Source organism: Limulus polyphemus, unplaced genomic scaffold (genome assembly GCF_000517525.1).
Source record: "Limulus polyphemus unplaced genomic scaffold, Limulus_polyphemus-2.1.2 Scaffold148, whole genome shotgun sequence".
NCBI lineage: Eukaryota > Metazoa > Arthropoda > Merostomata > Xiphosura > Limulidae > Limulus > Limulus polyphemus.
The window spans coordinates 185325-209292 of NW_013665758.1; the positions used below are offsets into that span (position 1 = coordinate 185325).

The window sequence follows — 23968 nt, forward strand, 5'->3', positions numbered from 1 at the left end:
TAATTTTGAGTTGATACTTGTCAGCAACATTCATCGCCAACACTTGAGCTATTCTTATATGATTGAATAGTGAGATTTGACGGCCACTCTTATAGCGCACCTACAGTTCCCAAGGAAGAAGCATGTTTGTCTTCATAAGTCTTCAGATTCACAGTGCAAACACTCAAACTACAAACCAACACCTGGTCCTATTAAATATGAATTAGACAGTAACATAAATTTTACAAATGACTAGAAGAAAGTATTAGTGTTTTCATTTTGAAAGATATTAACTTTACTATTTGTTAATATGAGTTAATGACTGTCAATGGTTAAGAAGCGGTAAAACGATTCATATAAAATTTAACTTTTAAGATACAAATCATTTTACTTCATTGAACATTTTTAGTTGATTCACTACGTTCTTTCTTCGTTAAAAATAATTAATAATTCCTTGAATTCGAAACGCACAGTAACTGATGTTATTATTGTTATGAAACTGGACAAGAATAACTGTTCTATTTTTAAGATATTACTAAATTCAGCACTAGCATAAGATGCAATTAAAAGATCCGCTGATAAAGAAACGATTCGGATAAAAAGCAATAAAGGATCAATTAAGATAAAATCTTTATTCTGTTTTATTTTGTTCTACGTTTCAGGCAGACGCCGGTACTCAGGCAATAAATACCGTGATACACAGAAACTAGGCTAAGAAAGAATCGTTGAAGGGTTAGGATATATAATTAACTAATTACACGTTCTACGTGGAACACGTTAATAAAAATATTGTTTGAGGAAAAACATTGATGAGCTTTTATTCATAAACAGTGGTAAACTTCTTGTTTAATATCTGTAGTGCATATTGGTGTATAGAAGACATATTAATACTAGAAATAAACGACCTTATAACACCAAAATGTTGTTTTTATTTAATTAGACACCCAACGTTTCGCTTTACAGCTTCTTCAAGAGCGTTCACTAAAACACAAACCGTTGATGTCAATAACCGCATGTCAAGTGATTCAATCATGATGCTAGGAAAACACGTAGGTTCAAACACGCAATTACAGACTTAAATACGAGAAGTGGACCTTTCAAAAACGCGTGGGTTATAGAGTTTCGTGTTCTTGTCACATATCAGGTGACTCAGTTAAATTCAGGCATACTGAAAGTCACGATTAATTCGACTACAATTCTTTCCATCCCTACAAAGCCAAGGCTGCTATTTCTGAAGGACACTTCACAAGACTAATACGTTTAAGCTCTGAGGACCTTTACTGCAAAACCACTGAGATGGCAAGAATTTTCAAACAACGTAACTACACGTTTGACCTCATCAAAAAAAGTCCACAAACATATACAAGCTGTGTCATACAAACGTTATCTAACCCAAAGACAAAACTCAAACCGATAGAATCCCATAAATATTACATACCATCTCTTCATCAGGTTATTAACAAATGTGATATAATTTGGATCTACTATATGACTGACCTTACTACTACTATGACTGACATATTCTACTGCATGACTGACCTTATACTACTACTACTACTACTACTACTACTGACATATTCACTACGCCTCAGTTAATCTCTTATAGAAGCAATCCATCTCTTAAATACCACTTAGCGCACTAGAAGCTACAGAATAACAATTCCAACTCACCCGGCTATTGGAACTCAACAATATGCTCTAAAAATGTGTTATACTTGTTCATATGTTACAAACAACACTACAATAACTAACCCTAGCTCCACATGCCATGTTGGGGACATTATACCAGCACGTCGAAATGCGTCATTTACTATACCCATCTCAGCAGGTGTCATAAATTATATATCTTAGAAACTTTCCGCATGCTCGGTAATCGTTTTTGCAAACATCTTAGGTATGTAAGTCAAGAAGGCTCCACTTGTCTCTGAGTTATTAGGCATTTAAATTTTCCTGATCTTAATGGTACCTCCATCCGACATGCAAGTCTTCATCATCAAAAACGCACCACACAATAAGTTAAAATGAGAAATCCTAGAACATCACATCATCTTTCATCTCAACATCAAATCCTCTTGTGGAATTAATTAAAGATTTACTTTAAAATATTTTTTTTCAAACAATTTTGTTGAATCATACTTTTTTTCTATAGATGTGTTCTACTTGCCATTTACTTCTTATTCAATCTCCTTTTCCATCTTACCATGGTGAAAGCATTCCTTCTCTTAGAAATATTACACTGGATTATATTTTTCATTATTTTGTGATTTTTTTAACTTTTATTAGTTTTATATCTATATACTTTTTCCAAAATTCAATTTGAGTTGCTCTAACTACAAGATTTCTTTCTCTTTTTTTTTTGCAAATTTTAATACCATTCACCTAGAAAGATCAATATTTTTTTTTCTAAATCTATAGTTTATCTGCTGAGTCAGTGGTAGGTTTACACACTTACAACACAAAAATCCGGAGTTCGATTCCCCGCAGTGGACAGAATGTAAATTGCCCATTGTTAGCTTTGTATTGGGGACACAACTAAAACGGGCCCGGCATGGCCAGGTGGTTAGGGCACTCGACTCGCAACTTGTGGGTCGCGGGTTCGAATACTTGTCAACAAAAATGCTCGCCCTATCGGCTGTGGAGGCATTATAATGTGACAGCCAATCCCACTATTCGTTAGTAAAAGAGTAACTCAAGAGTTGGCGGTGGGTGATGCTGATTAGCTGCCTTACCTGAAGTCTATTACTGTTAAATTAGGGACGGCTAGCGCAGATAGCCCTTGAGTAGCTTTGTGCAAAATTCAGTCCAAACCAATTAACTTAGTTTCTATATGGAAGAAGAAGTGAAGGAAGAAGTTAAATATGCACCTGATCTTCCCAGGTTCACTATCTGATTTAAATACCGATAAACATAATTAGTTTATATGTTGCAGAACGTCTGTAATAAACGTTGAGAAAAATATAACATAATGACATTTAGACATGTTAATTTATCCTATTTTACCTTTTATCCAAAGTGTTTCTACTTACGTCTTAAGCGCCCCCTAGTGGCACAGTGATATGTTTGTCTACTTACAACGCTAGAAACCAAGTTTCGATATCCGTGGTGGGCAAAGCACAGATAGCCCTTTGCGTAGATTTATGCTTAACTACAAACAAACAAACACGTCCTATAAAGCAACAGTCACCGATAAAGAAATGGATCTTATCACAAAAGTTATAAGGTGTCTGTTGTAGAACAAGGATAGAAAATCTAACAATAAAAATGTCAACTTTTTAAAGAACGATGATAGACAATCTAACAATAAAAATGTCAACTTGTTATTCATGATAGTCACAGTGATATTACCAATTTTAAGCGGCTTCGATCAATGGTTCATGGAGAAAAAAAAACAGCACATGAGCATATCAGAACATGGAGTATAATGTAATCCAACAATGACAGTTGTATTTGTGTAAATAAAATACTGTTTTAAATCCACTCACCTTAATTCCAAACTTTGTCAATTATACATCCATTACAAATCTTCGTTATTGGAATTCGAGTAGGTTTGAACTAACAGAACATTTATGCTCTACTAAAATAAACGTGGCTTAGGTACCCTCTTTTTTTTTGCTTGATATACTAAAATTTCTTTACAATCGAGCTGTAAAGTTCTGTTATCGGTAAATAAATATTATTAGAAATTTGAGCAGTAGCAAACGGTTTTTGGATATATAAAGAAACCTCATCAACCAAAAATCAGTCTGTAACACAATAAGTTAGTATGATATTACCTGATGCCCATTCTATTGTACAATTATTATATATACTATAGTTTTATAAGTTTGGTATACAGCTACTAAACAGCGATCCTCGAGGACAGTTTAGTTATAAAGCTTTCTGTATTAAACGTTAAGTGTTTGAACTTCTTCACTAGAACTTGTATCACTCCGTGTTCAAGTAACGAGGCTGTTAGTATGGTTTAGTGCTACCTTGATATTACATGTTTCCCTTGGTATATTCGATCAGTGTTGTACACTAGTGTAGAAAATTCTATTTTTGATGACAGTTTCAAACGATGCAGCTGAGAAAAGCTCGTTAACCAACAGCAAACAGCTGATTTTTGATGGTTTAGAAAAGTATTTGTAAACTCCTAGAAACAGACATTGAAAAAATACATCTGCTTTCTTTGAACTATGAAAGAGAGCGTAAAGTTTTTCTTGGAATACAGCAAATATATCAAGTCATATGTTTTTCTTTAAATATTTGAATTACTCTTAAACGGTAAATTCATAATGAATTGTATGTATCTAAATTTACTGAAGTAAGATGTACATTTGTGTTATGTTTTGAATTCGTGGTTTAATCTTATATAACAAAACAGTCACACTCCATAGCTTAAGACGTTTATGTTCATAATTTAATATCACTTTTTTAAATTTTAAATAAACAAGAAAAATATATATCAACATTGTATTGTTTATTACAAAGAGAGTGTTTACGTTCACAATTTTTTGAATATAAGTTATTCAAATCTTTACTTGAAGTTGAATAAACTGAGAACAGACTTGAAAGCAGATTAGGTATATATATATATAATAAAAAGTACCTAGTCTCCACGCCTTCAAGATTACCAATTGATACCTATGAGGTTTGTAGTAAATGACCCCTACTGAAGCATGAAGTAGAATAACTGTATTAGCACAAGTACAAAGAACAAGGTGTAAATATTAAACTATACAATAAAAGCTAAAATGAAGCTCAAGTACTCTCACGACAAAGCCTTGCTTATATTATCAAAATACCAGCTTATATGAGACATTCTCATAAGTACATATGTTTTAGTATAAATAAGTCTCTCCAATTAATTAAGCTTTAATTAAAGATAGCAGGACGATACCCTTAAAGATAATACGACTACTATGACTTTTCCAAATGTTCATGCTAATGATAGAAAATATATTTCACTATAATGGTTTTCCAAACTCCAAAAAAAAAAACATATCGTAAAGCTTATTTATTTACGTGTGCAATAAAATCATGACATTCAACATTTGATGCTATTGTTTTTTTCTGCTTTGTCTTCAAATTTATCCACAATTAAATCAGTAATTTGCTTTTCCAGTTCAATAAATATTAGAAAAGTATAATATTCTGCTCGAAACTCCACTATACTGCATTGGTTGACGAATACACCAGGATTTGTCTAGAGGAGTTGACGTTGAATGATTTGTTCCTTCAGCTACAATTGCTTTAACGGACGTTTTCTAGAAATCCTTTTAGATGTAGAAACAGAATTCGTTAAATGTTAACGCAAAGGTTTATAAATTATTAAGCTCACTGCATTAAATAGTAATTCAAGTTATATAAAGCAATTAATGCTTTATTCTCATGACTTTCATGTTTATTCGAGCAATTTTAATGATATAGATATAGAAACTGGAATAATTTTACTGAAAATTATCATTAACTCCGAGTACGTATATTCATTGCTATGCGATGAAATTAAGTCACGTGCAAGACATTCCACAGGAACAATCATTTCGTAGTTTCAACATATTGATTGTTTCAGTTTTGCTTCAGTGATACTTTATGTCTGCAGTGCAAGTATTTGTATAAAGTTCTTTAACTCTATATATCCTTTATTTTAATTGTATTTTGAACACAAATTACCAAAAAACCAATGATAAAGATTTAGTGCAAAAATACGTTAAATTCAGCGAACTGTTTGTTTTTTATATATCGGTAATTTTCTTAATCCTCTTTCTTAGAAAAATACAAACAAACCTAAATTTGCATCTCGTTAAAATAACCGTATTAGAAATAGCTTTTTAAAAAAATTGACATTATTACACGAAAGACAATTACCCAATTGTATAAACAAACTGTCTTTCTACATAAATATCAAACAGGAAATGCTTAGGCTCAATGTAACACGATAGTAAAATCGAATCGTATAAGGTATTTTATTAATCTTCTCAGGCCTAGTTGTTCTCTATGGAACCTATGGTGTTATAAACACGAAAGAATAACATTTTTAAATGGCTTGGAATCTACTGTACTGATAAAATTGTACTCGCTGTTTTAGCTCCGGGGGGGGGGAAAAGAGTTGTTTTTCGTTTGAATATTTTTCTTTTTTCAATAGACACTTTTATTTAGTAAGTTAAATTTCGAAATAAGAAAGTTACGTCTGTATAAAACGTAAATATTGTTTTATCGGTCTTTTGTTTATATTTTTCTATTTTATCTCACATATCGAGCCTGGTGACCTGTTCGTTATCTGTTTTAACACTACTGGCAATAATATATTCTCATGGGATATTACATTAGTAAAGTGTCATTTTAAACAGGACTCAGAGAGATATATTCTCATGAGACATTAACCCAAAGTATAAGTGTAAATAGTTTCCACAAAGATATTTTGTCACGAGACATTAAACTAAAGAGTCTATTTAAACAGGCTTTTCAAAGTATCTTCTCGTGATACATTAACCTAAAGTGTAATTTTCCACAAGAAATTAAACGTAGAGATTGGCTCGCATACGTTTTTATACTAAGCTTGAAGCATTATTTGAAACAGACGTCACAAAATAGAATTCTTTCGTATGATAATATGAAGGTTAATTGTTGACTTATAATAAATTACAGCTTTCTCTTGAAATTTAACTTGATATTAATGTAACTCTTTTTAAATCCTAGCAGATAAAAACATTCAAACGTATTTGAGAAGAATGATGTCATACGAAGAAATTCATCAATTCCAAAAAATGAGACAGACACTCCTACTGACAAGAATCTTGTATTAAAATTCTCTAAGTAGCCCTGTAATATCTACTTGTATTCTACTAACCCTTAACATTAAACACTCTGCCTTTCTTGTTTTAAGTTAAGTGTACGCCTCCGAGTTACTTTTTACCATAGGTGGATGGAGATTATGTTTTCACCCCTGTGTGTGGTTTGTCAGTAAGATTTCTCGAAAACGGCCGAATGGATTTAGACGAAAATTGGTATACATTTGGACTATGACCCCAAGTTAGGAGTGATTAGTCTAGAAGAGTCAAGGTCAAGGTTACAGCAAGGTCACGAAAATAAAAAAAGATATTTATCTGTTAACGTGGGGACCAATTTTTCCTTTATAACTCAGTAAAAAATGATCGGACACATGTAGAATTTTATTCCTCAACGACCTGGAAAAAATGGTCCACGTCCGTTGATAACAACGGACATACGGACACGTATTCGTTTTTTTAGGGCTCAATATGGCGGAGGTATGCGCTCTACTGAGTGACCCTTTTGTTCATTTTGAGATCACCTGACGTTATATTGTTGAAAGGAAAACTGTTTCTTTTTATAAGCATAAAGCTACTTTGTGGTTTACCTACGCTGTTAAAAGCCTTCACGCTAGCCTCTGAATCCTGGAGAAGGGGCAATCTAAAAAAAAATATGGTGTTCATTTGCTACGAGTTATCATCATGAACTCGTGGTCTGCTTTTTAATTTACATGGTCATAATTTCCAAAAATAATTAAGTCTCTGTTTTATAAGGTGTTCCATGAATTTGTTCATTACTTACTTCTTTATATGTGAGACTGAGCTTCATCTATCTGTCAATCGATCTATTCATTCATCTATCCATTTATGTATCTACTAGTTGACATAACTGTTTGTGGAAGACACAGGGACCCCCCGGGGTTGACATAGGTGAACTGGATCGGAATGCTAACTCACTGTCGTACCCCGGGCGGGATACATGCTAGGTTTGGTGATAATCGGTCCAGCGGTTCGTCAACTATAAATGAACACACACAAAGACTTTTGTCAAATAATAATCTAGATGTGTTTAAGTGACAGAAATCAAATTCAAATATCAATAATTTTGGTTGAAATAGTGAATAATTTTGAAAATTGCACTTTCACCTTTTTATGATTCACAGTTCTCTTGGGAAAGTGGGATATACTCTTCGGATAACACAATATACTTGGATCTTGTGAAACCAACTATACATTTCAGTGAATAACATGCAGAGCACGCAGATTTTTTAAAAACCAAACTTGAATTTCAGTGTGTCGATAACGTACGCGGTAAATGAATTATTTCAAAATAAACGTGAATTTCAGGCTGTGGATAACGTACACGGTAAATTATTATTTTTTAAACCATATGTGAAGTTCAGAAAGAGTATTTTACGTTTAACAAACAAACACACGGTAAGAGGGTTTTTCCAAACCAACCGTGAACTTCAATGAGACATTTTATGAAAGAAGTGATTAAACTTCAATATCTCACTGAGACAAGATAACGAAATTAATTTACCTCTAATTTTGACATATTTGTGTTATGATTTTTTATCAATAAAATGCTTCTATTTACATGTGATTATAAAAGAGAAATTTGTTATTTTACATTCAGACATAAACACATATCCTCAGGTGTCTTTCTCTGTGCAACTATTATAAGCACTTCAAAATAGGCAATATTAAAATTCAACTAATCACGTAATTTATCCAAATTAACCATGCTAATTATCTATATTATTGAAACATTAACCTCAACCTCAGTTGAAAAAAAAATTAATAACCCAATTATAGGAATTATGATTCTCAACTAAGATTCTCATGAAGTATGAACATTTAAGGTCTTAAGACTGTGTGTACGTTATACACGTGCGTTTATTACATAATATGTTATAGAGTTTTTGGAATTAGGGTAGGCATTCTTCAACCATCTTTCAAGGAAATGTTTTTAGTAGAGAATTTGAAGATTTGGAGCTTGTTTGTAAAGTAATCCGTTTACAGGAGACAATGATCCTGAGATCCAGGAGGTGATGTATTTCTTACATTCTTAAAATTAATATCATTCCACAACCAACGTAGGCTCAAAAAGAAAAAAAAAGTTGCACACTACGAGATTTATGGAAAAGATGGAGTTAAACGAGCACAATGATATTTTTCTATTTCTTTTCTCTTCGCCTAGTTCGCCCATCCAGATATAATCTTGAAAACGTGCTCAGTGACATTTATGAAGCCTGTATCTCAGTAAATGTGATTAACTGACCTTAGTCTTGATAAACACGTGTTTTCTTACCGGCAAAAAGGCTAACGTTGATTATTTGGTTTAAGACAAGATAATGAAAGGACTAGTAGTCTCTACCCAAGAAGTAATTTTAGCTAGTTTTTTTTCCTCTAAGCAACAGAAATATTGATTGAGCCCCACGTGAGTAAAAAGCCTTTTATATTTTATTTCTAAGAACTCTATTAACTGTAAGTCCTTTGATGCGTATATTCGGCGTTCTATCTACCGAGCCAATTGCTGCTATATTTTTTAGCTACATGATTTAATAAATGTGATAAGATTATTAACAACCCCGTACTATGTGTATATTTTAAACATGAAATCCACGTCTTCTGAAACAAATGAAACACTACAACCTGATTTCTTCAGTCGATATATTTTTACATTTGTCTAATATGTGCCTCAACTTATGCCTGGTGATTATAAAGAAAAATCCGATATTTCAAATTATTATATATTAAAAACAACTTGTCCTAGGCAAAACAGTTTCTTCAGTGAGACACTGTGCATCATAAGTTTTATTCTGGAAAATATTTTTGTGATTTAGAATGTTTCAATATTACATTACACTCTCTACCAAAATTGTTTATCTCGAGAACAAGAATTGCTTTTATTTATCTGCTATCTCTCTCCCTTTATACCCTATGAGATTCCTACCTTGAATAAATGTGCAGGGCCATACGACTGTTTTTTGACTTTGTTATAAAAAAAATAGTAGTTTTACTTTGGCCAAAAGACAATTCGAAATAGAAAATAGATTTCCTCTTACATATAAATATCATAAGTTTGTTTAAAACATTATTTTTAGTGTTTCAGAACAACTAGATCTGTGAAAGATGGTATTCGTTCTGGGTGGTCCTCTGTATCTGTGAAAACGTAAGCAGAAGTTGCTCAGAATATCAAATAGCGATCTGAGATTCATCCTTTTGGGGCAGTCAGGAGAAGAATTTGATGCGCCATAAAATACTATGCTGAAAATAATAAAATCGACACTAAACTCAACGCTTATCACTTTAGATGCCTGCTTTGCCATAAGGATGATGATCCAGCCCTTGAGATTTGATTTTGCACACTGAGTTTTGGTCAGGTCGATGATTGATGAAACTTGGGTGGCAAACATCCTTTGGCCAGAGGAAACTTACTCTCATCTTATTGGATATGTCATCAAGAAATGCCGTCAATGAAATCCCACAAGCAGTTCACCACACGCCTGATTATCATTTTTGATGTTGCTGTGTGGTACAGCTTTATCAGCAGTTTTATTATCGATCCTTATTTCTTAAAGTTCTTGATGAAACTGAACGTTCTCACACTGTTTCGGTAAATGGAGTTCGTTTGGAGAACATGTTAGAAGAACAGGTTATTCCACGGGTGTAGGAATGAAGCATTAAAAACACCACCTTCCAACAAGGTGATCCCCCCACTCATATATAAATCGTCCCATTAAAAAGTTTCTAATAGACAGTTTCAGCGAAAACAGAATCATAAGCCATTTATTCATGAATAAATGACCAGCGAGTTCTCAGTACATTTCACCAAAAGGTTTTTGGCTATGAAGTTTCTTCGAAGGGAATTTCTATTGATACGGCCCTGGAAATTTAAAGGGTCTAAAAACGGCCATTAGTAGCAAGAGTGCAAAATTTAACTAACGTTGTCAATAATACTTTATGCTTGCAGTGGTCTCACTTTAATATTCCTTTGCTATGTCTTTTAATAGTAACATATTTTAAAGGTTTTTTGAAACATACTGTACAAAGTTCAATCTTTTTTAATAAAACTTACGATCCTTGTTGTGTCTCTGATGAAACTTAGTTTCCATAGATAGATATAAAATAATTTCAAAGGTACAATCATTTTAAACGTAGGGTTTTCTTTACAGCCCCCCCCCCCATGTATGGATGAATGTCAATAATACAGATCTGTGTTGTGTGCAGAAAGTGGATTGATTCCAATCTGTTCCAATATTTCAGGAAACTTAAACAAATATATAATATACTTTAGAATAAATTTTAGATAAAGCTTAAAAGATATGAGGTAGAGGTTAAATATGTGTTTCCAGTCCTGGTATTTTGCTAACTTGGAGTATTCCATGGTCGTTGTTAGATAGTTTATTTGTTCTGAAGACAACAATCTTTTAGTACTGGGACTATTACAGTTCATTGGTGAAGTGAAAAGGTTTTCTTGACATCTCCTATAAGGATAAATCGTCCAAAAATATTTAGTACAGTGGTTTATTGTATAGAGTGCACTTTTGATGAACACTGAGATAACCATTCTTACTCGACGTGATTTCTATTTTTTCTTCTGAACTAACAAACAGATGCAGTTGGTAAAGAAACAGCTAACCAATATTTTAATTGATCTAATGTGACCCAGGATTAAAATAAGTCGTTATGACATTGATAGAATACGTGGAGTGGTGTGTTATCGGATTACTAGTATACTCGATATTGGTAATGACTGATTAAAACAGATAAAAATATCAGCGAAATACAGGCAGGGTATCAAATATTTATTTAGTGATTGAATTTGTGTATCATGGATAATAATAAAAAAATAACCATTTTGTATAGATTATTCGAAGAATCAGAAACAGAAATTCTCCCCTTGAAACCAATATCTCACAGTTATCGCTGTGTTGGTTTTCTTCTACATCCTCATACATTGTTAATAATGTATAACAATATTTTGGGCCACACTGTGTTAGTCAGTTAATTGCAACAATCAAAGGTGAGATATATAATCACTGAACTCAGTAACATCATGGTGATCGTCGAGTTATGTTTTTAATTGGCCTTATGTCTGACGTGACTTTTTGCGTAGGCGTGCGCAAAATTTTTTGTCAACTTTCACCGGTTTTTGTTGAATAACTTTGCACATATGGCTTATATTTACACTGTTTGTAGGTTAAACAGATCTATCAGTGTACCAAATTTGAAAAAAGTCCATAAAAATTAAATTCTATCGAAAAAAAAATTAGGAAGAAACTCAATCAAAATTGGAGATGTTATATCTCATGTATTTCTTAATGGATTGCCTTTAAATCTGGTTTGTGAAGTGAGAGTCCAACAGAGCACATCCACTGTAAATATATGATAGTTTGGATTACCACAGTCCGAGATACAGAAGGTAAAAAATCTCTAAACTACCACAACCGTGTGTCTTGATAAGAAAGTTCGTTTAGAATCAGTGTAAAAGGATAGAAATTTTTAGAAATGTATTTCAATCGCCGATGCATGGACTACCAAAATTATTGCGAGTTAACCTACAGGTTAATGAAGAATTTGGTAGATGTGTTGTCCGTAAAGCCAGAACCTTTATTTAAAGGCTCGTGTTAATCGAAGTAATTTACTTATTAATGTCAGTTTTATAGAAATTGAAAATTTAGCTTTCAAGCTGAAAGCTTCGCTTCAACATAAAAATTGGAATATATTTTTAAAAAATTCATTGCAAAATAAAACAAATCTTCAGCTTTTCACGATATTGAAACACAATGATAAACTTCCAGTCCCCCAGTGGGTCAGCAGTAAGTTTTCCGACTTACAGCACTAGAATTTGGGGCTCGATTACCCGCGATGGGCAGAGCGCTAGAATAAATAAACACAAAACTTCCTGATGTACAGTAGAACGATACAAAAATGGATAGTAACTCTATCCTTTGAAAGTTTTTACTAAAAGTGAGACGGCTATTCCTAAAATAAATCTTACTTTTACTGCAAGACTTTCTTAGATTCTAGTTATTGATACTTGTGCGTCCGTGGAACCCGCAACTTAAGGCCTACAAGACCAAGCTCTGCTGATTCCATTAGAATACAGTCTGTTATATCTTAAAATTTGATCCTGTCCTTATTGAAACTCCCCATTGGGACATGCATTGAAAAATAAAAAAATAAATGCGATGAGGTTTTCTTTTTTACCACTGGATGAACTAACGCAGCTACGTTAGTAAAGAAGCCATTAAAATGAAGGTTTATTAAAACTTTTGAATGAGAAGATGGCGAATGATCCATTGAGCGTAAATCTAATGATACACTTAAATATCTTATTAAACAGATATTTACTGATACATGTTTATAACAACTGACGTATTTTCTGATAGTATCACCCCGATATTTTATGTATTTCGTGGATTCACCTTTGTATCACAGATTTAGTTGACTTGCTAATTTTATTTCACGTTTAATTAATAAAATGGAATTTATTGTTAATAGTCCTGAAGAGATGTATTCGTTTATAACAAACAAGAAAATCCATTAATTCAGAAGAAACTGTGTTGTCGTTTGATGTAATAATGTTTATTGTATTGTTATCATTTGATGTATGCAATATCATTGTTTACTTGCATTCCTATTAGTTAACTTACGAAATTACTGAATCCAGACTTAAAAGTGATTTATCTTTTCAAGATGGAACAGAGTTATCAGTTGAAATATTCTAATCCTTCTGAGTATTCGTCTACATAATATGAACTTTATCTTTAATGAAGTATTCTATCAACAAATTAATGCAACTCTTATGGATTCACCTGTAATAGTTAATTGGTTATGAAAAACTTTGACCAGCCAGCTATTAATACTTACACTGAGTCACCTACAATATGAAAACGGGTACGTTGATGATACTTTTGTAGTTTTACCAGAATCATATATTATGTATTTTCATTATCACTTAAATAGTATTAATCCTCATATTTAGTTTTAAATGGAGCAAGTTTCTTGGTATTTAATACTGGTACTAAAATGGCCATTCTGAAACATATGTTTATTCCACGCATTCTGAAATACTGAAATAGTGCCTTGCAAAAGCATTCACCCCTACCAATAATGTCACATTATGATGAAATACAAATAATGTAAATAATTTTTTAATGAACTTGTTTTTATTCAAAACTCTAATGATCAAATTTAACACTGTTATGTGTGAAGGAGGTTGAATATCAGCAAAACCTGCAAAGAAAATATATAAATTGAAATTTGCTGATTACATAAGTATTGAGTCCCCTAAGTCAGTACTGGTGGAAGCACCTTTGGCAGCAATTACTACTGTGAATCATTTTGGATAGGTCTCTAACAGCTTTGCACAATGGGATGATGTAATTTTTGTCCATTCTTCCTGACAAAATTTCTCCAATTCTGACAAGTTCATTGGGGATCGTTGATGGACTGCAATTTTCAAGTCACGACATAAATTTTCTTTTGGATTCAAGTCAGGACTTTGACTCGCCACTCTAGAACACTTTCTACTTTCGAAACCACTCCAATGTGGCTCTGGCCTTGTGCTTCGGGTCATTGTCCTGCTGAAGTGTGAATATTCGACCCAGTTTTATATTCTTAGCTGACTTTGCCCCATCCATCTTTCCCTCAATCCTGATAACCTTCCTAGTCCCTGCTGATGAGAAGCATCACCATAACATGATGCTGCCACCACCATGCTTGACAGATGGGATGGTGTTGACTGGGTGATGTGCTATGTTGGGCTTGCAGTAGACATAACTCTTTGAATATAGACCAAAACGCTCAATTTTTGTCTCGTCTGACCATCAAACCTTCTGCCACATGTCTGCGGTATGATTTACATGCTTTGTCACAAACTTCATAAGATATTTAAGATGATTCTTTTTCATTAATGACTTCTTTCTTGCCACTCGCCCATACAAGGCCAGCTTTGTATAGAGACCGTGTTATTGTCGATGTACGAACACTGACTCCCATCTCAGACGTGTAACTTAGTTTGGAAGGGCGGCCTGATCTGGGTAGTGACTGGACGGTATGAAGCACATTCCACTTCTCAATGATGGGCTTCACCATACTCAAAGGGATAATCAGCAACTTTGATATTTTTTGTAACATTCTCCTGATCTGTGCTTCTCTTCCATTTTATCCCTGATTTGTTTCGAAAACTTCTTGATCTTCATGACTTTTACTTTGAAGTTAAGTTAAACCACTTTGATTGCACACTGACAGAGACCATTACACTAATTTTGTGACCTTTCAAACTAATGTTTTGCACCTGAACTGATTTAGGGTTGCCGTAGCAAAGGGGTTGAATACTTATGCAACTGGGAATATTTGAGTTTATTTGAAAATCTAACTTACTTACATAATATCAGCGTTTTTTAACATTCTCAGTTTGGAGTAGATTATGTAGATTCTAAATATAAAGTCCCATTTGAAAGTTTCATGATTGCAAGCTCAAACGGCAACAAAATGTGAAAACATTTCAAGGTGGTGAATACTTTAGCAAAGCACTGAAAATTCCTTACAATTTCAATCCCATTATCCGCAAACCCCTGAGGTTTCTGTAGTACAGTGTTTTGAGAAAAAGGCTTTTATACTATGTTTTGTTTTACTAAAAGCTATAAACCAAGAATTCGTAAAAGTTAAACAGACATCGTATGAGAATGGATATGTTCCGTCGTTTGTGAAAAAATGTAAACATAAATACACTTGAAAAAAAAAAACACAAATGATTCTAATTCTAGTTATCAAAACAACTTTAACGTTCCTAAGATTGTCTTCCATTTTTGGGAGGTTTCCTCCTTTCTGTATAAAGATAATAACCCGATTGACCTTAATAAAAAGGTTATTTCTAGAAACATTCATTATTGTCAAAAATGATATTTTAAGTCGTGATGAGGAAGTTAATTTACACCTTTTCTATCGGTCTCTACTTAATATTTATCCCTCTAACGTTCTCTACTAATATTTAAACATTATGTCGTTCCGTACAAACATTTTTAATGTGTGTTTTAGTTGTTGACGTCACCTAGACTGTAATTTATAATGTGGCCTAACTTATTAGATATTTGTGTAATAATGCAATGACGCATCCCTGTTGGAAAGAGCTGGTCTCCATTTTAAAACATTTTTCATTGGTTTGTTGTTTTAGTTATTTTATGTTTTAGAGCAACTGCTTTTGGACTTAAATTTAATTTAATAGTTTTATTTACTTTACAAGTACACAATTTGTCAGCATGAATATTATACAGTCTTTCACTTTGTCATTAACAACAAAACTTCAATATATAATATAAATCTGTCAATACAATTTGTTGTAAGCACATAGAGGGTTATACGAAACACTTTTTAACTTACGTCTAGAATACTTATATGTAAGAGTAGTTTCAATAACAGAATTAGTATTAACAAATATCACAATAGTTAACCCTCATTTGATAGGAGAATGTATTCTCATTTTAGAATAGCTTACTCATAATGTTGTTTCACGCCAAAGACACATCTTCAACTGGAGACACAAAGCATGATAAACAGGTTCGTATTTTACAGGTACGTAATATTGATTTAAAACGATGAATCAACTATATGCTCCACACAGATTTAACAATAAGCTTTTCGAAAGTAGAAAATTTTAGCTTTTTCTCTCGAAATTTCACGTTCTATAATAATGATAATAATAAGACACTTAATCAACCAATGCATTAACACCTTTTTATATTATATTTTGCACGTACAATAGTTATTCGTCCGGTTTTAAAACGTCACACAGACGTGTATTGGTTTTCTAACAACTTGACAATGAGCAGTAACTGAAAACCAAATTTTACTGCAGATAGATAAAGGAGAATCAGTTTTGTTTTGTGACTCATGTGCGGCTTGCGTTTTAGGAATTCTGTCATCAAGAGTTCTCACCAATCAGAAAATCCTGCAACGAATAAAAACAACCTCTACCATTACCGACTGAGAAATGTAGCTTGCGGCTGATGCGAGCTTTTTCAGTTTTCTTATTACATTTCGGTGAAAGAAGTCCAAATGCTAAATTCAGCTAAAAACATTAAAATGCTCAAGCTTGTTTTCAAAATTAAAATATACAGGCGCATGTTTACATAAAAAAAACTACACCAAGAACATCCACAGTTGCAGCTAAATTAGACTACTCATAAATATTGTATATTGTTTTCAAACCGAATACATAAAGCTTACACCATGAATGAAAGGAAACAGTAACGCTCAACATAAATCATTGGATGTCCAGACTTAAATACTCATGATTTTAAATTTCTAGTTCATAATTCATAACTTTTTAAAATGGTAAGTATTGCTAAATACGTATGAATCAAAAACATCTTGTAGAGGCTATAATAATAAACTTTTATCGTAAACTGTTGTCTTAAGTCAACTTGACAGGTTACAGCGCAAAAGTTTCATATCTGTTCTGAATTGATTCAATAGAGATTATACAAAAACTGTTTCTTGATGTTGTATTTCTAAAGCTCTGTGGTTGGCGTCATTTTTACGGACTGCTGAACTGTTCTTTGTAGTACTGTAGCGTTTTCCTCCTCCAAGCACGTTGTTTTCTGGTACTGTGGTTCTTTTCTCCCAGAAGCCCACTTATTCTTGAAAGCGGCATTAAGCTTCTTTCTATAGCAAATTCCAAGAAAGATAAGTGCCCCAACTGCTGTCACAGCAGCTACGATAATACCAATAATTATCTGCTGTCTTCTGACCTCTATATAACACCCGAGATCTTCATCCGTGACCTCTGTAAGTAATACATTTTTCAAAACGGGAGGACTTGCACAGTGAACATCTGCAACGCTTCTGGAAGCCTCTGACGTGATATTCTGGTTACTTAACAACTTTCGTAGCCACAACATTTTGCAGTTGCAAAATAACGGATTGTCCCTGACGTCAAAAACTTCTAATTTATCCCACGGAAGTAAATCATATTCGAATTTAGTAAAAGCATTTCCGCGAAGACTCACATATCTGAGGTTAAGAAGACCATCGAAGGTATCAGGGTCAATACGATTTAATTTTCTATTATGAGCTATCAAAAGTTTTTGTATATAAATATTGTGAAGAAAGGCGTCTTTATGAATACTTGTGAAGTGTGGCGAGCCGTTAATTTTGACAACTCTTAAATGTTTTAGTCTCTGAAATGAGTGTGGCTTAAGTTCTTGAAATTTATTTTGACCAATATTAAGTTCTTCTAAACGATGGACATCGGCAAGTGCTTGGGTGGGAATTTCTCGAAGTTCGTTATCCTGCAAGTTGAGTACAATTATGGACTGTAATTGCTGAAACCCACCAGATTCAATTTTATAAAGACCACAGCCATCTAAAGATAGTTCCTCAAGATGTCTGAGTGATTCAAATGCCCCTTTTGGTATCTTTGCTATAGCATTTAGTCCAAAATCTAACTTTAACAGGGTAGAAAGGTCTTGGAATGCAATAAGAGGAATGTAATCTAGCTTGTTGTCTCTTAGCAACAAATTCCGAATGTTTCCGAGTCCATGAAATGCATCTTCCGAAATGGTGGCAATCCTGTTCTGCGAGAGATCCAGCGTCTGCAGATTTGGTAAATGAACAAATGCTCCTGATGGTATATCTTCTAGAAAGTTTTCATTTAGATACAATACCTTTAGCTGCTGAAGACCGGCCAAAGAATTGTTGTGAATCAAAGAGATCATATTTCTACTTAAATGGAGAGTACACAGATGACCTTGCATCTTAAAGTTATGTTCCCCTAAATCTACAAGTTGATTATGTGAAACATCAAGATACTCTAGGTTGTGATATACACTGAATGAAGCCATTATACCCTTTATATGATTGTTCTTTAGTACAAGTTCGCGCAGTTCTGGGTTTAAAGTAATTGGAACAACATCCAAGTTGGCATCGTCGCATAGAACTCTTAGACTTTGATCGTCACACTTACATCGCATGGGGCACATGGCAGAGACCTCTGTCCACAAACATTGAATGTAGAAGAGAAGAACCATTATCCCAGGAGAACCTCTTAAACATTGCATGATGTTTTCACTCAAATGGAATCTGAAAGAAAATATTTCATAAGAATTATTATAATCAAAATTATCCAAGTAAAGTAATAAACTCCATAATGGTGATGTAAAAGGATTCTGATGTTTTTATGATGCACAACGTTTACAAGGTTTCAATATTTTCTTATTAGTTATACAATCATTCAGCTATTATGTAACTAAAGAGAAGATACAAAAATACAACGCAATAGTTAAATACAATTTTATACTAAAACATGCAGAGGTATAAGGCCATGACTATGCAGTTAGGCTTGTATTTGATATAACCTAAACTGTTTGTATCACACATTACCTTATAACATAGCACGTATTTATATTCCTCGAATCTTCATTGAAGAGTAAATCGAACAGATAATCCATTAAACAGGATTTCTGTTCAATATTTTAAAAGTTTACTGCTACAATATATTAAAATGCTCAACGATCAACGTTATATAATATACAGGTAAAATAGTATTTAAAAACCGATCAACGGTTGTAAAAAAAGGCACTTTACATGTTTCTACGTCGTTCACATCATCCTCAGATTGAAACGTGCCTTTTTTACGACTGTTGATCGGTTTTAAATAAAATTTATTTGGATGTTATATAACATTGATCGTTGCATATTTTAATATATTTTAAGTATTTATACGAGTTTCCTTGAATTTTATCTGTTTACTAGTATGTTCAATGAAAATTTATTGGAATTATTATTCATTTTCAACATCATCTTAGAGTATATGAAGTTTCCTAAAACGTGTGTATCTACTTATTTATGGTTTTATCTGTTTCATTCTATTATCATTTTAAAAACTTTTTTGGTCCTGTCTACATTTTGTCTTTTCATGATTCCACATTTTGGCTTGCCATGCTAACCCTTATATTAAATGTCTGTATACAAACAGAAAGGGAGGGAGGGAGAAGAATAAAATATTTTAGTTTTTAGATTACTTTAAGTCAAAAAGATATATTGACACATAGTTTATGTCAGCTTTGAGCTGTAGTATCCAACTAGGAAACCTAACCAACGGAATAACTGAATATTAATGTTATGAAACATGCAGTACATTCAAACCAATAACTATCCAGTTGTATTTATATGCGCTAGAATCCGTGAAGGAACGCTCGGATAACTTTAGCATAACCGACAGGAATATAATCGGCTACTAAGAACAACCTCAATATCTAGCATTCAGATCCTTAGAGAAGTCCTCCTCAACAGCTGTGCATGTTGTCATGCTGTAACTGTCCTCTTTTTGAGCCTCGCACTTAGCTAGTCAGCCACTGATATATTTGTATTGATCTTAAACTGTCTTGTCGCTTTACAAGAATCCACACTTCTTCAGCTTAGGTCTAAGACGCTTAACGTATCCATGTCCAGTTCCGACTGGATGAATTTAATTTTTTTCTACTCTTTTGTCTTTTACAAGTTTCTAACAGCACTCTTGAGTACTTGAGAAAATAATTTTTCATAGCATGATTTTAATATTTTTCATATGGAATCATTGAGACATTGAAAATGAAGAGCACTTCTCCGGCTTATACAGTTATAACTACAGAGTGTTTCGGCGCAAAATGCTTGTAAAAGAAGGAATTTAGAAAACCAGAAAAGTTGAGATTCTGGAAAATACAGATAACTATATATTTAGCAAACATTATCTATAAATCTTCTTCTTTACTCTAACAAGAAATACACAACATATTCTAGACTGGCCCAAACAAAATTACTTTCATGGCTGTTCCTTTTACTTTTCTATACGTGCTTGGGAGTAGAGAAATCCACATACTTGGGCCAGACCATAACAGGTGATGGAAAATGTGAAGCTGAAATAGTGAAGAGCATTGAGATAGCAAGAGGTGCCTTTAATAGTATGAAAATAGTCCGACATAAAAAAGCACAAGAGTAAAAACAAGGAAGAGAATAATAAAGTGTTATATATGGTCAACTCTGTTATGTTGCTGTGAAACATGGACCTTAACACAAGCATTGATTAAAAACTGGAAGCATTTGATATGTGGGTGTACAGAAAGATGATCCTGGATAAACAAAGTAACAAATGAAGAAGTATGATGAATGTGAAAATATATGTTGTACCAATCATCAAGAAGAGAAAAGTATATCTTGGCCATATGATGAGATTAGACAATATCCAGCAAGTCCTACTAGAGGGTCAAATAGAAGGGAAAAGATACAGGGGAAGACCAAGAACAGAGTTGACTGAGATAGACAAATATGAAGATCTAGTGAGAAAAGCACAGAACAGACAAAAATGGAAGATCATGACAGCCAACCTTCGTAAGGAAGACGGCACATGATGATAAGTGTTTGGGAGTTTTTTTTGTATTTAACCTGCCAACATTACATACCTACGAAAGGCTGTAGAATTTTCGCGCTAAGCTACGCGAGGGCTATCTGCAACTAGTCAACACTATGCACCGCCAACTCTTGGGCTACTATTTGGCAACGAATTGTGAGACTGACCGTCACATTATAACGGCTGAAAGAGCAAGCGGTTTTGACGATGGGTTTCGCTCCCACGACCCTCAGATCGCGAGTCGAGCCTCCTAACCATAAGGCCTTGCCAGGACACGCCTACGAAAGAGCTATTTTCTAGTAATTGTATAGGATTTTTTTTAACAAACTGATATCAAGAAACACAACTCCAACACACTAACTACCACATACACCTTGTCCTATTGATAAATGTGCTTACATATAACTTCCCTAAACTTTGTGTACAGGTAGTATAATATATATAACTCAGACTCGTGGATTTTCAGTTTCTAATTCGTTTCCATCCAGATGAGATACCAATTAACTCTTTTCAAACTAAATAAAATACTGTAAAAATATAAGTGTTGATTACGTTAAGCCTACTAATTCAAGAAAATATTAATTATTCAGTAATTTGAGCGTTAGAGATTTTAAGATCAGTTTTTTTTTTGTTGTTAAACCTCCCACTGGGAAAGGTGTTGAAGGTCGATTTCTTGAAAGTTAATTTGTCAAGGATTAGTTATATGTGTGATATTTCTATCCTTCACAAAACGTAATACTTAATCTTTATAAAATTAATACTAAGTTTCATAATTAGTAAAGAAAATTTACGGGCTATTCAAAGAACGCCCTTATCTTATACTAATATAGTTCCATCAAGTAGAAAATAAAGCCTTTAGTCCTCCAAGTAAATTCGTTTAGCGCTGCAGCGTCCAAGAAATAACGAAATAAACAAGTTACATTAGAAGAAACGGTAGTGCATTTCTTCAAGCCTTACAGCTGACCTGCGTTTACTCATAGTAGTTAAACTAAAAATATTTTAATTATCAAATTAAACCAAAAAAGTAACTCCCCCCTGTTAGCGGGAAACACACAACTTTCCACGCCAGGAAAATGTACTATCAGTTTTAAGTAGTATTATCCCTCCCCCGGGAAGGGGGGGGAGCAGAATCAAGTTTATAGACTTACAACCTTAAAACCTGAGGTTAGATTCCTCGCAGGAAACTCATTGTCCAGCTTTGCGCTAAAGAAATCAAAACAAACAATCAGCATTTTTCATATTCTCAAAGTAACAGTCTCCTGGTAAACCTTGTATCTACTGTGAGTCGTAATGATAGATATAATGCCTGTAATAGAAAATATAATACCTGTTAAAACTATGTTTGTTTGTTTTTAATTATACACAAAGCTACACAAGGGCTATCGGTGCTCTGCCCACCACGGGTATCGAAACCCGGTTTCTAGCGTTGTAAGTCCGCAGACATACCGCTGTGCCAGGTTGGTGTGAAGTTTTGAAGAAATGTTTAACCGGTTTTTTCATTACGTGAATGCCTCTCTTCAGGTATATATGATATTAACTCTTACAGCTGCTGGCGTTCCCATACATAAGTTAGTTATAAAACAAAAAACACAGTACGTGAGTTTTTATTCATTTATAAAATGCATAATAGAAGAAACACGTGAGTTCTTGTGGCAGTCAAAAAAATTATAAAAGTACGCATTCATAGAATAAACAGTTTATGATATATGTCAGGTTTATGGGGCCGGATTCTTTACAGTAGGTGTCTGTGATTTGTTGGCGGTAAATTCGAACAATAAAGGGACAGCACACAATCCACTTGTTTTATAATAATACATTCAAAACAAGTCAAACGCATGTACAAAAATTCTTCACACTACAGGATATCACAGTTCTATCTAATACTCTAAATAATTCTCTTTCCTTGTCAAAAGTCCACATAGGCTGGTTCAATTACTTTAGAACCCAACTGACAAGACGGATTATTTTTCTCTACTCTATCTCTTACTGCACAATCCGCGATAGACTCACTACGTTACCCTGTGGGTTACCACAGTTGTATCCAGAACTTTAAATAATTGTCTCTTTTTCCTCAAAGTCCACACAGGCTAGTTCAATTACGTTAGAATACCCTTTGACAAGACAAATTATTCTCCTCATCTCTGTTAAACACTTTAAAATATCACCCGTTGTAGATAAACTAACAATCACGCAGTCTAACTTCACTTTTATTAACTTAATGTTTTCTAACTGAACTTCTTTACTAGCTTCTTTAGAAATCACCCATCACTCCTAAACTGCCAATCACTTAGTTTAGATCTATCTAATTATCTTTCACTTAACTTGTTTTCTTCAATTCCCCTTTGTATCTGCACGTATTTATAACACGAGACATAAAAAATTTAGAAATATTTAGCCCTCTAGTAGCAACAGTATTACATATAACTAGAAAGACTTGGAAACTTCGAGTAAGATGACGTCAACAATATTACTAAGCCTAGTAGAACAATTAAACTGCATACACAACGTACGACTAGTACCGAGCTACATAATGAAACTTGTCTCACCTACCGCTTTCAAAATAATTAACTTTTAACACTCTTGTTATCTTATTATAATGAAGCTTTCGATGTATACGTCCAAAACTCGATTCTCGGAAACTACCGATCATCACCAATGGGTAATATTTTCGTAACTATGCAGCATTTTTATAGCTAGGCAATAAATAAAATAATTGAAATTTTCCCCAAAATTGTATGTTTCAGATTTAACCAATAAAAACTACAAAAAAGGTGTAACATTCAAATATATAAAACAATCAAAAAACAAACTTAAAAACATTTGTTTGTTTTTCTTTAGT

General features: G+C 33.4%; 1 protein-coding gene across 1 annotated transcript in view; it reads right to left on the minus strand.

Moving 5' to 3' along the window:
* Window positions 1-15956: 15956 nt before the first annotated feature.
* Window positions 15957-23968, minus strand: part of LOC106475548 (leucine-rich repeat-containing protein 4C-like) — a 38891-nt gene continuing 30879 nt past the window's right edge. Inside the window, exon 2 of the mRNA XM_022380791.1 lies at window positions 15957-18824. Coding sequence (XP_022236499.1) covers window positions 17255-18802 — 1548 coding nt within the window. The 5' untranslated portion in view covers window positions 18803-18824 and the 3' untranslated portion in view covers window positions 15957-17254. The remainder of the gene's footprint in view (window positions 18825-23968) is intronic.